Genomic DNA, 16093 nt, shown 5'->3' on the forward strand with positions numbered 1-16093 from the left:
AGAGACATTTATTTTCCATGCCCTACTATGTGGAAACTGTTAGTGCTTATTTATGTTGGCAATACCCCTCTGCTTTCATTTATATTGGATATATCTGTCAAAACACTTTAAAGACTGTTTTATATGAATTAACCCTGGTGTGCTCCATGACTTAAGGGTATTTCTCTGTATCAGGGAAGAGTGAGTTGGGTAATTTTATGAGGTTGTGCATTTGTGTGTAATAACTGTGACTTAAGAGAAATGGGAAAATTATATATAAAGGTATAACTGTGAACTATCATCACGGTACACAATTTACCCCCTTTCAGAAATTCTTTTGCCCTAGAGTCACTGCAGTCACACCAGAGCCAGGAGGAAGAGAACTTACCTAGTAATGTATTTGTTCTTAAGCAATTTTTCCTAAATATTATCAGTCTATGCATTTGGATTAGTTTTTTGGTAAACAGCCCATAATGAGAATGGAAAGTAGAGATATGGGTTAAGTAACGTGAAGATGAAGAAAAGCAGAAGAAACAGGAAATTACCTGTCAAGTTATCATTATTGAAATTGCCTTTTAAATTTTTCACAACTGTAACTAACACAAACATTGCCAGTTAGGGTGTCAAAGTGATCGGTTATCTTTAAAAAAACCCATTGTTCGATGGCATCGAATATATTCTAGGACCCTAGTCATGCTGTGGACAAATACCACTTAATTCTTGCGCTCCCACCAAAGAAGTGTTGTTGTTTCTAACATTCTCAGGTGAGGAGGCTGCAGGTCACCAGCTGAGTTGTGCTCCGTTCCTGTTTCTCTGATTCCAAAGCCTAAGTTCTGAACCACAAGGCTTTAGTTATTGCCTGACTTGTAATGGAAATGCTGGGGCTGGACCACCCAGGCCTGCATCACAGCTTGCCTCTTATAGACTTTGGGTCAGCTCTGGGGCCTCAGTTAGCTCTTCGGCAAAATGCAAGTCACAGCTGACCCTACCTCAGAAGGATGTTTTATTTATTTATTTGTAATTAATTAATTAATTTTAATATGAAATTGATTGTCCAGTTGGTTTCCATACAACACCCAGTGCTGATCCCAACAGGTGCCCTTCTCAATGCCCATCACCCACCCTCCCCTCCCTCCCACCCCCCATCAACCCTCAGTTTATTATTACCAGTTTTTAAGAGTCTCTTACGGTTTGGCTCCCTCCCTAACTTTTTTTTTTTCCCCTTCCCCTCCCCCATGGTCTTCTGTTAAGCAGAGACCTTTTATTTTTTTCTTATTTTTTTTAATATGAAATTTATTGTCAAATTGGTTTCCATACAACACCCAGTATTCATCCCAACAGGTGCCCTCTGACTTACCCATCACCCACCCTCTCCTCCCTCCAACCCCCCCCCCCCCCCCCGCCATCAACCCTCAGAAGGATGTTTTAGATCTCACATGAGATCCTGCAAGGAAAGGACAGAGCAACGCTTGGAATGTAGTAACCACTCCATCTGATGTCGTTTATTATCATGAGGTGATTGTGAATATAGGCTGTGGCCAGGTGGGAAAAGTCTTTGGGCAGAGCCGCCATTGTCCTATTTTGAAACCCTAAATAAAAGAACATTAATGAATCAGTAACCATGTAGCAGAGATAACACGTTCAGGCAGAGCTGCTAAATTCTGCACATCTTTGTATTCTATTATCTGAAGATAACCTGGCAAAGATGAGGTGTTCTTTGCATTTTATGAAAAGTGAAAAGGCAAGTCAGTTTTCTTCATTTCCTTTTACTCAGCTTCTTTTGGAACTTCCTGTGAATGGAAGATTTGTTTTTCAGAAAGGCAGCATTTCTCAGGAGCACCACAGCATAACAGTGGAACAAGTGGAACAGTCTTGGAGTCAGATGGACCAAAAATCTAATCCTGGTTTCACCTTTTTAGCTGTATGATTCATGAGCAAATTAGTCAAATTTTGTGGAATTCAGTTTCCTTATCATAAAATAGGAACAGTGTTTATTTACCTCAGGACAGCGGTTCTTAACTGGAGGTGATTTTGCCCCCCAGAGGATGTTTGGCAATACCCAGAGACGTTTTTAGTTGTCTTGACTGAAGAAGGGAGGAGAGGGTGGTCATAGAGACCAGGGACGGCCTGCTGATACACATCCTACAGTGCACAGGGCAGCCCCCATGGCAAGGAATTATTGAGCCCAATGTCAGTAGTGGGAAACCCTGCCTTAGAGTGTTGTTAGAATAAAATGTGTATAAAGCACTTAGCATTGCACATGACATGTGGGACATTCTTATTTTTCATTAATGCCATTTGTGAATTCCTAGGCTTCCTCCGCTGAGCCCAAGCATTGTGATAAACTGATGCACACTGATGTGTCATACTTATTCTTACACTGTGGGTACATGCACTTTGAAATAAGGCCTTTGAGAGTTGATTCTAAGCGAATTCCTCTGATGGAATGTGAGTCTCCCTAGGAGCTAGGAGATTCGGTCCCCCTGAGCCTCTTATCCAGGAGGTAGGAATTGCAATTCCTCACCTCTCTTCACTGGTTGTAATGATTCGATGAGATGGTGCAGGTGAAGTGCCCTGTGTGTGGCTCAGGGTGGGTGCAAACAGAGGTCAGCATTATCATCAGGTAGAGGTACCACTGATGCTGCCTCCTTCTCTCTCTTTGTCTCTCTCACCGTTAGGCATGTGAACATATGGCAGGAATCTGCTCTCTCCAGACCCTTCTGTGTTTTGCTTACCTTGACTGGACTCGGCAGTGGACTCTCCCTGTGAATTTCCCCACCGCAGATGAAAGACTGTCCAGACGTGAGCCCCTCCCCAGCTGGCTTTCATTTTGCCCACAGAGCTGCACATCTTCCTAGCTGTGTCTCTGGCAAGGTCCCAGACAGGGCTCCAGGCTTGGAGTTTGGCTCTGACACTTACTGTTAGGCCCCTTTCTTTGTCCTCATTATAAAACAAGGATGCTCAGAGGCCTCAAAGGTCCTTTCCTCAGCTTCTGCGTGGGCCTTCCCACAGTGAGCTCGGCACCGTGGTCCAGGTGGGCCGCCTCATGGCCGGCTGTGCTTCTCATGGTTAACCCAACTCCCTTCAGAGTAGTTTTAAGGTGACTTACAAATGTTTAAGGCACCTCTTTTATTGAATCTGTGATTCTCATAAAATGCACAGGGTTCTCTAGCCCTTAAAGAACGTTTCTGGCTTAATTTGCCCTTTATTTTTTTCCCCTTCTACCAGGAGGATCACTCCAAGTTTAGGTTTGCATTTGCCACTAAACCATAGATGGTCATGTTTTGATTTTTTCTGCCTTTGAGGAGGTATCACGTATCGGTTGGTTGTTGAAAATCCATGGAGCAGTATTAGTAAGCATTATATCTTAGTTAAGTGGCAAGAGGCTTTTTTTCCTGTGCTAAGTGAGTACTTCAAGGACTGCAGGTTGCTAGCACAGCACCTGTGTTGGAGCTGAAGCATGGCGGATGGGGCTGGCGTGCCCACACAGCAGGAGGAGTGCCTGTAACACTTCATCCCTCGTTTAGTCATCTTCAGTTCTTTCCTGTCAGCTCGGGAGGCAGAACTAGCATTTCTTATATAAGTGTAATGATAAAAGTCCTACAGATTCTCAAGTTGCTCAGTGAGTCGGTTACTTCTAAAAGTTACTGAAGTGCTGGAGTCACTGGGGCTACCATGACTTAAAGTCAACACTTGGACCCTTTGGGCTTACTCCACTTTTTAATATCTCTGGTAGAAAACTTCCGTGATACTGAATATGGTGTCCAACAAAAAGAGCAGAGCCTTTGTATAAAAGAGATCTGGATCTGAATTCTTAGTTTGCCACTTGTCAAATTAGTTAAAAGTTAGAAGTGATTAATTTTTTTGAGAGAAGAGCACTTTTTTTTTATTTTTTATTTATTTTTGAGAGAGAGAGAAAGGGAGAGACAAAGTATGAGCAGGGGAGGGACAGAGGTGGAGGCAAAGAATCTGAAGCAGGCTTCAGGCTCTGAGCTGTCGGCACAGAGCCCCACACGGGGCTTGACTCCACAGACTGTGAGATCGTGACCTGAGCCAAAGTCAGATGCTCAACTAAGCCACCCAGGTGCCTCTGGGTTTTTTTTTTTTTAATGTTTACTCTTGAGAGAGAGAGTGAGCACTAGTGGGAGAGGGGCAGAAAGAGAGGGTGACAGAGGATTCAAAGTGGGCTCTATGCTTTGAGTGAGCCTGATGAGGGGCTGGAACTCACAAACCGAGAGATCACAAAGTGACATTATGACCTGAGCCAGACCCTTAACTGACTGAGCCACCCAGGTGCCCCTAGAAGAGCATATTTTTAATTCAGGGGTGGGAGGGTTGCTTCCTTTCACACAAAGATGCAGTCCGTATGAGTGGCAGGCAGCTGGGAGTGGAGGTGACTGACAGGAGGGTTGTCTGGTTCTGGGGTGGGAGGGGCGATTCCAGGCTCTGGGCCCTGGAATACAGGAGAAGCAGGCTGCCTGAGGGTCTCAGGGACGGGGCCCAGTGCCGTCTGGCCACCTCTGCAGAGGTCAGCTGGGCCTCACAGCCACCATTGCAGGCCCTCGAGATCAGGCTACCTGTCCTGGGAAGGACATCTGCCCTCTGTGTCTGAGTGGTTGTGCCCTCAGCAAGGTGGGCACAGAATCACATCGGAAAGCCCTCGTTCCCTGGCCTTTGCTCCGACCCTCATGGGGACCTGTACAGTTCTGCCAGCAGGGTGACACAGGGGCCCCAGTCCCTTGTCACCTGAGCTGGAGCTCAGCATCCCTGCCACAGAACCATCCCCCTCATAGTCATAGATGAGAGCTATATCATAGAGCAGGGAGGCTTGGGTCAGTGTCTGCCACCTCCAAGCTGCCATTGATGAATTCAGAGATGTCAGTGGGGCTCATGGACAGCATGTGGGATGGCTGGGGTAACTTGATCAGATAATTAGCCACTTTGAGCTATAATTTCCTCTTCCACAAAAAGGAAAGAATAACATCCACCTAAGAGAACATTGTGAAGATTTTATAAAGTACTGAACACAATAATAGGCACATAGGGGGTTCTCAGTAAGTTATATCTGTTATGCTAAGTTTCTGGTTTTGGAGATACAGCTATTATCCACTATCAGAATAATTGTGTATAACAGGTGGCAAGAGAGCCTTAGTACGTCTGAGAGTGTTAGTCAACTTCATTGGAACTCGTATAGTGAAGAGGCACCATTCCATAAAAGAAACAAGTTACCTATGGAATAGTTTAGCCAAGTAAGAGCAGTTGCCCTTAGAGAACTGGTCACATTAGTGCTGTGACACAAGGATGACAGAGGTAAATCAGGCAGGCCTTGAGTGTTCATATGAAAGTAATGGAGTGTTCAAGACTCCTTCCCTACTGGGGACACCTGAGTGGCTCAGTTGGTTAGTTCGTGGCTTTGAGCCCCACATCGGGCTCTGTGCTGACAGCTCAGAGCCTGGAGCCTGCTTTGGATTCTGTGTCTCATTCTCTCTCTGTCCCTCCCTCCGCTCACACTCTGTCTCTCTCTCTAAAAAATAAATAAACATTAGGAAAAAAAAAGATTACTTCTCTACTGGACAGAAAACTAACTCTCATGAGATTAAGCAAAGAAAATGCCTGGCTTATGAAATTGTAAGCCTAGGAATGGGGCCAGCTTGAGACACTGCTAGATGTAGGGTTCTGTCTCTTGAGTATTCTCAGCTTTGCCTGTGTTGGTTGGCTTCTTTCCACATGAATGTCCTCTTCAACTGGTGGGAAAGATGGCCAGTGAACTCACATCCCTCTAGCCTGGTGATACCGCACACTAGAACATATTTTACCCATAAGCTACAGCAGAACAGTTTCAGTGAAGACTGATTCACACAACTGGGGTCACACGATTGGGAGATGGGAGGTTCAGATAGGGGTCCAGTGACCTCTCCTCGTGGCTAGGCACGGCAGCATGCGTGACAGTCGCTTGAGGACAGTATGGGGTCAGGAAGAGGCAGTTCTTGAAAGGGAGAAAAAGGGTGTTTCTACTGGAAAAAGAGAACAAATAAACCCTATCATCATTACATATACATTTCCTTCTAAGAGACAAAAGATCATTAGGTATTGGATGAGACGAGTTATAGTGGGCGTTATTGTTGGGGGGAATAGTTCAAGCTTATGAAAAATGGGTGAAGAAAAATGTAAAATGGATCAGCCACGCTGAAGAGGACTGGGTAGGAAAAGGGATCGGGATGGGCCACAAGACTTCCCTCTGAAACAGAGAAATGAGGACTTTTGAGGCAGGAGTAACTCCTAATGATCTTAACTGAGAAATGCTGATACCAAGAGGAAGAAATACAGTAAGGAGGAAGAAAGCAAGAAAAGGGCAAGGAGAACCTGGAAAAGGGTAAAAAGCCCCTGGAAATAAATGAGTCATCCAGGAAAATTCAGAGAGCAAGGTGGTAGGCCAGGAAGTCCGAATTCAGCATTTCCTGCTTTATGCAAACCATCACATTGTTTTATTGAAAGAGAAATCCCACAAGTGAGAATTCTGAGGTAGGAGGATATGTCTGAGCATTACCAAATTGGAAAATAATATGAATAGAGACCATGGTTGAATGGTTAGGAAAGTTAATTTTTACTGAAGTTGTGTAATGTCTTTAAGGAGATATATATATATATATATATATATATATATATATATATATATATATATCCTTAGATCACAGAGCATGAGCTGGGGTCAGCATGGACCCCAACACAGGGCTTGATCTCACGACCCTGGGATCATGACCTGAGCTGAAATCAAGAGCATACACTCAACCAAGCAGGCCATCCACACACCCCCAAGGGTTTTTTACATCAATAAATGATTGAATGATGGTCATTTTAAAAATTACATATATATATATGTATATGTATATATACACACATACACATACATATACACACACACACGTACGTACATGCATTATTCAATTCTGGGTATGCCTATGGATCTTGCCATTATCTCTGCTGGTCAGCACACTGTTGTCAATGCATATCAAACGCCTAGTGATATGCCTAAATATTTTCCATTTTAATTTTTTTTCAACGTTTGTTTTTGAGAGAGAGAGCGTGAGTGGGGGAGGGGCAGAGAGAGGGAGACAAAGAATCTGAAGCAGGCTCCAGGTTCTGAGCTGTCAGCACAGAGCCTGATGCAAGACTCGAACCCATGGACCGCAAGATCATGACCTAGGCTGAAGTTGGATGTTCAACCGACTGAGCCACCCAGGTGCCCCATTATTTTCCAATTTAATTACATTTGCATGTCAGATTTTTCGTTCCTGTGTGTGAACGTGTGTGTGTGTGTGTGTGTGTGTGTGTGTGTGTGTGTGTGTGTAGGGTTTACTGTCTCTATCATACACTCTGAACCAAAAATTTAAATTTCTATACACCCCATCCATTTCCTCTCCCATTCATTTATCATGCAGATGTTTCCTGGGCCTCTACTACTATGTGCCCTGAAACACTAGTCTGTATGTGGCCTGGAGTGTGCATTAAAACGCAGAAGGGAACAAACACAGGCCTTACAGTCGGGTGTGGGAAGCAGACGTTAAACAAATAAATGTAGAAGCACGTCCATAATTACACATTGTGGTGGTGCAGAAGAAGCAGTCTAGAGGCTGGGGACTGGCTTCCATCTGGTTGGGGGATAGAGGTGAGGCTGCTCTGAGAAAGCGACGTCTCAGCCAAGCATTGGAGGACAAAAAATAACAAAACAGGTGAAAATCAGAAAAGTGAGTGTGGCAGAGGGAGAACAAATACAAAACCCTCAGTATAAGAAAGGGCAGAAGGGCAGGCATGGAACTGAGGTGATGGTTTCTGTCCTTTCCATTTCTTGACTCCTGCATTTGAGCACCTGTTCCAGCAGGTCAGGAACTGTGTCTTTCTTTTCTTTCCACCCAGTGGCGGGGTCAGTGTGCTCTTATTAAGCTGTTGTCTCTGAGCCCCAAACCCACCCCTCCCTGTTCTGCTGTGTGATGCTGGGGATTCAGCTCACCTCATTTTGCATCTACCCAGCGGGCTTCCTGGTGGGTTCTGTGCTGTCCAGCGGGGTTGCCAGATGAAGGCTGTTAGTCGTGAACAGAGGAGGGACTCCTTATCAGCTCGCTGCTTGTAGTTTTAACACAGATTTTATTTATCTCAGAAGCTGTTGGTCCCAGTTCCCAACTTTGTTTTGTTCTGTCCTCTGCAGAGCGAGGCCCTTCAGACATACCAGGACCAGCAGGCCACACGCCCTCCTCAGATGCCTGGGTCCCACCTCCACAGAGTGACCCTTGCAAGCTTCCAGGTTCTAATGACTCCGTCTTCCTTCTGTCTCCCCACCCTTAAGTATGGTAGCTGCCCCCCTGCAGTTACTCTATTTGTCTCTTCAGTGCTGTCTTTCTTCACCTTTTTTCATCCTTCCAATCCCTGTTTAGCCGATTCCTTATATTCAGTTCTCCCTATTAAGATTACAGGTGGCATGTGCATTTTCTTGACTGGCCCCAACTGACCCGTGACTGATTTAACTGTCTGCTCTTACCCAAATTTGCCACCCCTTAATGAGGAGCCCCAGCTGGGCCCGTCCAAGGCCAAATGTCCATGAGTGGCAAAGGAAGCAAGAAAGGATGATCACCAGGCTTGAAAATGTATTCCTCTCAGAAGCTTGCACAGCCTGCCTATTCCCAGTCTCTACTATGAAATATCTTTTCCAAGGTTAGCAGAATTATGAAAACATCAATTTGGCCATTATTGACTTTTCAGCCAGGATACCAAGAAAGTCTTTCAGCAGCCTCAATAAATTAAATCTAGCCACCTAGCTCCCAGACTGGCAGGCTCCTACATCATTGACAGGGAAGACAGGGGAAAGCAGTTTTCCCAGCTGTTGCTGTAAATGATGTGCATTGTGCTCACAGCCATTAGCAGGTGGAGAATTTGAAGTGTGGGTAGATTGCAGAGCTCCCTCTTTTAAAAATGCATAAGCACTCTGTGAGTTTGCTAAGTCATGTTTCACGCGGCTCAGTTTGAATTTTTCATAGGGGAGAAATATTCTGTAGTCTTTCCTCTTTCATTCCTCCTTTATCAGTAAGGACTTCTGCCATTAGGGCTATAGTCGAAAGGGGCCGTGTACAGTCGTACAGTTCGCTTGATTGGTCCTCAGTATTTCCAAGTTGTACAATGTTGGAAGATTTGAGCTTTAAGGACTTAGGCCAGTTGAGGGTCCTGCTCCTCCCCAGTTAATCCAAACTACAAATTACTCCCAGCTCTGGGTTTAAATTTATTTTATGTGTCTTCAAGTCAATTTTTATCTCAGAAGATGCATCCATTTGTGAAATTGTAAGCCCTGCACGGTAAAGGAAACTTCTTTCCGAAAGTCTCCCTGGTCACGTACTGTGTTGTGTGCTTGTGGTCACGGTCCACTCCCACACCAACAACAGACATTACTAAATGTCATTATACATTTTCTTGATGAGTCCAGTCTCAGCATTCGTGTCCTTCCTCACATGATGTTCCAGCCAGGCCTAACAATTGGTTGTATAGCCCATCAGTGGGAACCTACTAATCTTATCTAACAGGCTCCTGATTTGTTTTGTTTATGTAGGTTAGCATCTGGCTTTTAGTAGAGCACTTATGTACAGATGAAAGCAATACTTCTTGGGTGCTGCCTGCCAGCCATGAAACACCTTCACGTTAATTGTCTCATTTTCCTAAAACCTCTCTGAGGGAGATACTATTATTGGCCTTATTTTATTTTATTTTGTTTTTTTTATATAGAGAAGCAGCACTCAAGCACGTGCACGAGCATGGGAGAGGGGTAAAGGGAAAGGGAGAAAGAGAGAATCTTAAGGAGGCTCCATGCCCACATGGTGCCCAATGTAGGGCTGGATCTCACAACCCTGAGATCATGGCCTGAGCTGAAATGAAGAGTCAGACACTTAACTGACTGAGCCAGACAGGTGCCCCTTGTCTTATTTTTTACATGAGGAAATTGAGGCTCATAGAGGTGAAGTAATTTATCCAAACTGACAAATTGTGGGGCTTATTCTGGAGCCTACAAGCTGTGCCCTGTTAGGATTTTAATGCAATTCAGCATATGTGTTTGGGCTCATTCATTCATTCATCAAACATTTTTTACCAAACCTCTATTCTGTGCTGGGCACCACAAATGGTAGAATATCCAACAAATTCAGCAATGGTTTATTTAAAAATAAAGAGTGCGGTTGTGCTGTTTGACCATTAACCAGTTAATAAACCCCTCGAAAAACAATTTTTTTTTGCTTTTTTAGTATCAATAAATCAGCCTTTTCTTAGGATGAAATGGTTTTCTCCCTGTATCTGGCTAATCAGTTGTAACCTATTTTCTCTTCAAATGGAGAGAAATGTTCCAGCCTCTATAGAAAGCTCAGCAGATTGGGAGCAAAAGTATGTTATGATTTTAAGTACCAAGGCATTTATGAGATCGTAATTGGCTATAATTGAGGGGATTCTAGAACACCTTGAGTTACAGAAAGATTGACCTTTTGCAGATCCTTCCACGTCTGCCAGGACTGCTGAGCACATGTCAGTGGGACTTTAAGAGCGGCTGTATCCAGCCCCCACACACATCACTTCTCTCTTCTGGTTGAAAACCTCTGCTCTGTTTAAGTTCTTGGGAAGCGGGTAATCGGAGAGACAATGCTTCCAAAAAAAGAAACAGAGTGGTGTCTGTCTTCTTACATTTGAGTATCTTTCACATTTCATGATGACTCTTCACACAGTATCTCCAGCTGGATTAATACCATTCTCTCCCTTGATTCTGACCTAATATACAGACTTCATAAGCCTTCTTATGAATTATCTTGCCAAAAACGTTAAAACATTCAAATGTTCTCATAAAATATTGAAACACGTGGTAGTATAATGGGCTCCACTAAAATTAAGTTGTTCAATTTCCCTTTAATAGTGATAGCGCCTGGAAGAGGTGGAAAGTAATATTTCTATTTGCCCGGAAGCTGGAGAATCCCAGCTGACATTGGAATCCACAATCAGCCCAGTGGTTAGGGAGGATTCCGCATCTATCCCAGGTTCCTGGCTTGGACGTGCAGTGAGTGTTGTGTACGTTTTTCTGCAGAAACACATGGCGCTCTGTCCCATGATGGTGTTTGTGTTACTAAACGGACTTTTAGGAAAGCCCCGGGTGTCCCTCCAAGTACCTCCAAGGGAAGGTAACTCTTAGGGAGAAGAGCACAGGACAGGCTTGCACTTCTACTTGTTCAGCAGGGTTTATGGCCAAAATTTTTTGTCATTTCATTGTGAGATAATGGGCAGGCATATCTCAGCACATATTTCTTCTTTTTCTCCTTTCTATCTGTCTCTTCTTTCCTCTCCTTCCTTTTTCTTAAGATTTAGGTCAGTTTCTGCACTTTTCTCAAAAAGGATCAAACTGGATCAGCTCTGGCCTGATATGATTACTTTTTTTTGGCCCAGTGCATTCGAGCCATTTCTCCATCAAGTCATATTAGTATAGGGATGGCTGGGTTTGGAGAGGTAGAGGCAGATTCTGCCTTCAGAAGGAGAGAAATGATACCCTCAGAATCTGAGCTGGCAGACAAAACATTTTCTCTTGCTGATATTTTCAGTCACCAGCTGGTACATGTTGAGCATTTTCCCTGTTGCATGGAAGATATTTATTGGTAATAGCCTGGGAGAAGTAGAACATTATTGCTGTGGTGATTCCTTTTGGCTAATTGGATTGTTGCATTTCATTTAATGGGTGTATAAATACAATGATTACAGTCACATTTTAAAAAGTGGTCTGAAAGAGTGGGTATACTTTAGAGATAATTGTGGAGTTGGGAGTTGCGATTCACAGGGACTCTTTTTTTTTTCCCCCTCTGGAAAATGTTTAAGATAAGTGTCTATAAATATTTAAATTATTTAGATATGTAGATGACAGGCCTTTTACAGGAAGACAGGACATAACTTTGCAAATAGTTTCTTTTTCCCTTTTAGGTTTCCTCTACCTTGACCATATTAGAAATGGCACTAAAGTGGGATCTTATTATAATATGATTCATTATTTATGAGAATAAGATATAGCACAAATCAAAACTGGGTCTCCTTTTAAACACATAAAGATACTACATTATCCTTGTCCTCAATATTAGCATCATAAAGGGGACTCATTTCCCTTTATTTTTTATGGCTTAAATGCAATGAGCTATATGAAATGCCCAGCATATAATATACGATGAGTAGATAGTATCAAGTTCATGACTCTAAGAAGACTGTTCGGAGCATAGAAGGCTGGGGGCAGTGACTTATGTTTAGGAACTTGCTTTGTTCCCTAACTGTAGATTTTCTAGTTCAGAGAGTCACCAACCACGTATCTGAAAAATGAGTCTGTCTCCAAACAGCTGAATGCAATGCTATGAGTCAAGACTGAGGGGAATAGGAAGAGAGGAACTCACATTGGCTTAAATATAATACAATGGTTCATAGAGCTTAAAAGCCTACTGACAGTACCGGCTTCAGGTGTGGCTAGATCCAGGACTTAAAAGTGACTGTTAGGATACAGCCTTTTATTGAATTTCTACACTGTACTCCGAGCTATTTGCTGGGGTTACAACAATAGACACTAGCTGTGCCCACTTCAGGGAGCTTATGGTGAATAGCTGAAATGCATAAAGTAAAAAAGAATTATAACAAAATGTGATATGTGCAATAATAGAGGCACTTTGAAAACAAAACCATAATTCAGAGAAAAAAGTGATAAATATTTCTGAGGAGAGGTGAGCAAGGACTGCAGAGAGAAGTTAAACCCTGAACATTGTTTTTTAAAGAAACGCAGGAATTTTTACAGTCAAGCAAATTCAAGAAGAATGATTAATTGCTTTGGTTATGGTATTTGGGAAATTTACATTCAAATCTCAGCTCTGCCACTTGCAAAATGTACAGACTAGGGTAAGTTTCTTAAATTCTCAGGGTCTGTCTCAGTTTCCTTGTATGGGAACTAGGAGTGGGGCTGCTGAGCTCATAGAATTATTACACGGCTCCCATGAGTTGATGGCTGTGCAGAACTCACCTGGGGGCCGCCACAAAGGAAGCCCTCCCTGACCCTTCCCCTCTTGTACCTGATTCCAGTAACGTGGAGCTTTGGATCCGGGTTTAACGTCAGCCACAATAAAATCAGGTAGCATTTATGGAGGGTAAATATCATGCACTGCATTAAGCATTTCACTTGATTTATTTAAATCCTCCCTACAAACTCAAGGTAGTAGGAGGGTGATTATACTCACCTTCCCAGTGAGGAAACTGAAGCTTTGAGAATGGAAGGGGACTGCCAGGGTGACAAGGTTAGTGGGTGGTGCAGCTGAGCCATTGGTCACAATGCTGTGGACGGAAGCATGATACCATCCTTCCTTTTGTGCAGTAGACCACTAACTTCCTTCCATCAGCAGATTTGGCTTTTGGGTAGTCATGCTGTAGCCCGGCCTGTGTGGCCCCCTGCTTTTTCTGAAGACGTGGCTGTGGACGCTTGGGTGCGTGTGTGTTCAGGTGCTGTGCTGCTCCTCCAGACTGAGGTGGCTGGCATTAACCCCTTGGGTGCTGTGCTTCCTTGCAGGTGAGCCTTCCAGGTGGTCATCCTCACACTGCCACTGCTGCTGCAAGAGCACCGCAGGCGACAAAGAAGGGGAGAGTGGCACGTCTTGCAACGACCTCTCCACCTCTAGCTGCGACAGCCAGTCTGAGGCCAGCTCTCCGCAGGAGACGGTCATCTGTGGGCCCGTGACACGCCAGACCAACATCCAGACTCTGGACCGTCCCATCAAGAAGGGCCCCGTGCAGCTGATCCAGCAGTCGGAGATGCGGCGGAAAAGCGATCTGCTCCGGACTCTGACTTCGGGCTCCAGGGAGTCGAACATGAGCAGCAAAAAAAAAGCTGTTAAGGAAAAGCTCTCCATTGAGGAAGAGCTGGAGAAATGCATCCAGGATTTCCTAAAGATCAAAATCCCAGATCGGTTCCCCGAGAGAAAACATCCTTGGCAGTCTGAACTTTTACGGAAGTATCATCTATAGGGGAGGGGCGGGGGGCGGGGCAATGGGAGAAGAAAGAAATCATGTCACCATTTGGAAATAAACCTCCTAGCGAAATTCACATTTGAAAGAAAAGTAACAACTAACAATACGTTTGTGAGAACACAGTAGCCCATCGATACACTACTGCCTATTTACCTAGTTCACCTTAACATTTAAATCCACAGGGTAGATCTCTTTCCAGATGTGGAATTATAAGAAAATCTCTTTTTGGTTACTTGTTTGTTTGTTCACTGGGTTCCGTGTGCTGAGCATCTTACGTAGAAGGAGAGCCAGCTACAGAGGAGTAGCTGAGAGGCCTTGGGAGTCCTCTCTCCCCAACTGGGTTTTTCTCTCATCTTCTCCCTCCCTCCTTTGAATGAGAGCATGGTAGAAAGAGATCTGGCCCAATGGCATAGGTTCGGGTTTTTTTAATTTTCCTTTTCCTTTTTGTTTATGGGGTGGGGGGGAATGGCAGATTTATATGACTTTTCACTCAAATCTATTATGTGCCAGTTTATATTGACGACATGCGCATGAGTATTTGTGCAAACACAAGCACAACGATGTATGTACATACACATAGTGCACATGTCCCCAGGGCCGGGGCATCCTAAGGGGATCACCCCTGCTCCCAGCAGCAACCTCTTAGACTCCTTCAGACAGAGGAGTCTCAGCTCCTTTCTTAAAACCCTTCTGGGAAGATTTCCCAGCCTCTTTGGGCAACACTTTCTACCATCAGGTAACCCTCGTCGTCAACAAATTGTCTTCCTTATTTTGAAATGAACACCCTCAGGCTCCATAGTACGGTTTTGCTCTTTCTCTGCACTAGGAGAGGGTGAGAAGAGCTAGTAAAACATTCTTTGTATTAAAGAAACAGACATTCTTAGCCGTGAAAATTCTCCCTGACCCCACACTCAGCCTTCCCCACCCTGAGCTGAGTTACCTTCCTTCTCTCAATGTTTTCAGAGTCCTTCCTGCCCACGTTTTAATGGCCTGGGCTTTTCATGTAATCTGCATTCAGTTCTCTGCGTCCCTATATGGCTGTGGAAGTAAGAACAACACACAGGACTTGAATAGGGGTCCAGCCTTTTGTTTTGTTTCTTTAAGAAGCACTTGTATTCCACACTCTACCTGATTTCTCATAGCCTTTTCAAACTACAGTGCTACATTGTTACTTCCTGGTAGCTGGTCTTGTCTTTAGTATTCTGGGATTTGGCTGTGTCTGTACTATGATGTGGCTGTCATTTCCTTGATATGAATGCACAACCCAACTGGATAACTAGAGCTTGAAAATGAAGGTTTTGGCTTTCTAAGCTATCTTTCTTGAGTCCATCTTTGGCCTGTAGAGACACAGCCAAAAAGAAACTGTTAATAGCCATCTATCCATATGGTTCTGTATTCCATAAATGTACTAATAGGTCTTTCATAGGCTTGTGGTAAATGAGGATGAAAAGACCAGTTTTTATTTTCAGCATCCCTTATGCATTTCAGTGGGAACTTAAACAATAATTTGTCAATCATTGTTTGTGTGCCAAGCACTCCTATTTTTATTTTTTTATTGTGTGTGTGTGTATGTGTATATGTATCACAGGTAATAAAGGCAACTGGATGACGTCTGTAGGAGGGAAAAGTAATGACCACTCGCTTCCTTTTGAAATATTTTGTTGATGCACATTTATTATGTAAGAGGTTCTCTCTTGATTCCTGTTACTAGTGCCTATTTAGTATATGGATATCTTTCTGAATTTTTGTAATTCTTGCCCTCACCTCTGGGCGACAAACGCAGCCAATGTTTTCCTGTCCTGAGGTTCAAATGGAATTTAAAGGTCTGCTTAAGTGAAAAAGAAAGTTCACCTGGGGAGTTGAGTTGTTAAGAGATTTACCATTTATGAATTTAAGTGGTGTCCGTTTATGTATTAGTATATTAGCAGGCATTTGTTCGTAACTACAACATAGTTTTGTAAAGCCTACCAATATGTCTTGTTTCCTTTCAAAGTTTCTTCATACCATACCCAAATACCATCATCCCAATGATAGCAATCCTGCAAAGAATCACAGAATTGAA

The 16093-nt window shown here is 43.7% G+C and overlaps 1 protein-coding gene across 2 annotated transcripts in view; it reads left to right on the forward strand.

Annotated features, from left to right (window-relative positions):
* KCTD16 (potassium channel tetramerization domain containing 16) overlaps nucleotides 1-15881 on the forward strand; it is a 255352-nt gene extending 239471 nt beyond the window's left edge. For both annotated transcript variants that reach the window (XM_047863403.1, XM_047863411.1), the window contains one exon: nucleotides 13574-15881. In XM_047863403.1, the coding sequence (XP_047719359.1) occupies nucleotides 13574-14028 (455 nt within the window). In that variant the 3' untranslated portion in view covers nucleotides 14029-15881. The remainder of the gene's footprint in view (nucleotides 1-13573) is intronic.
* Nucleotides 15882-16093: the final 212 nt, after the last annotated feature.

The sequence above is a fragment of the Prionailurus viverrinus genome, chromosome A1 (assembly GCF_022837055.1).
Source record: "Prionailurus viverrinus isolate Anna chromosome A1, UM_Priviv_1.0, whole genome shotgun sequence".
NCBI lineage: Eukaryota > Metazoa > Chordata > Mammalia > Carnivora > Felidae > Prionailurus > Prionailurus viverrinus.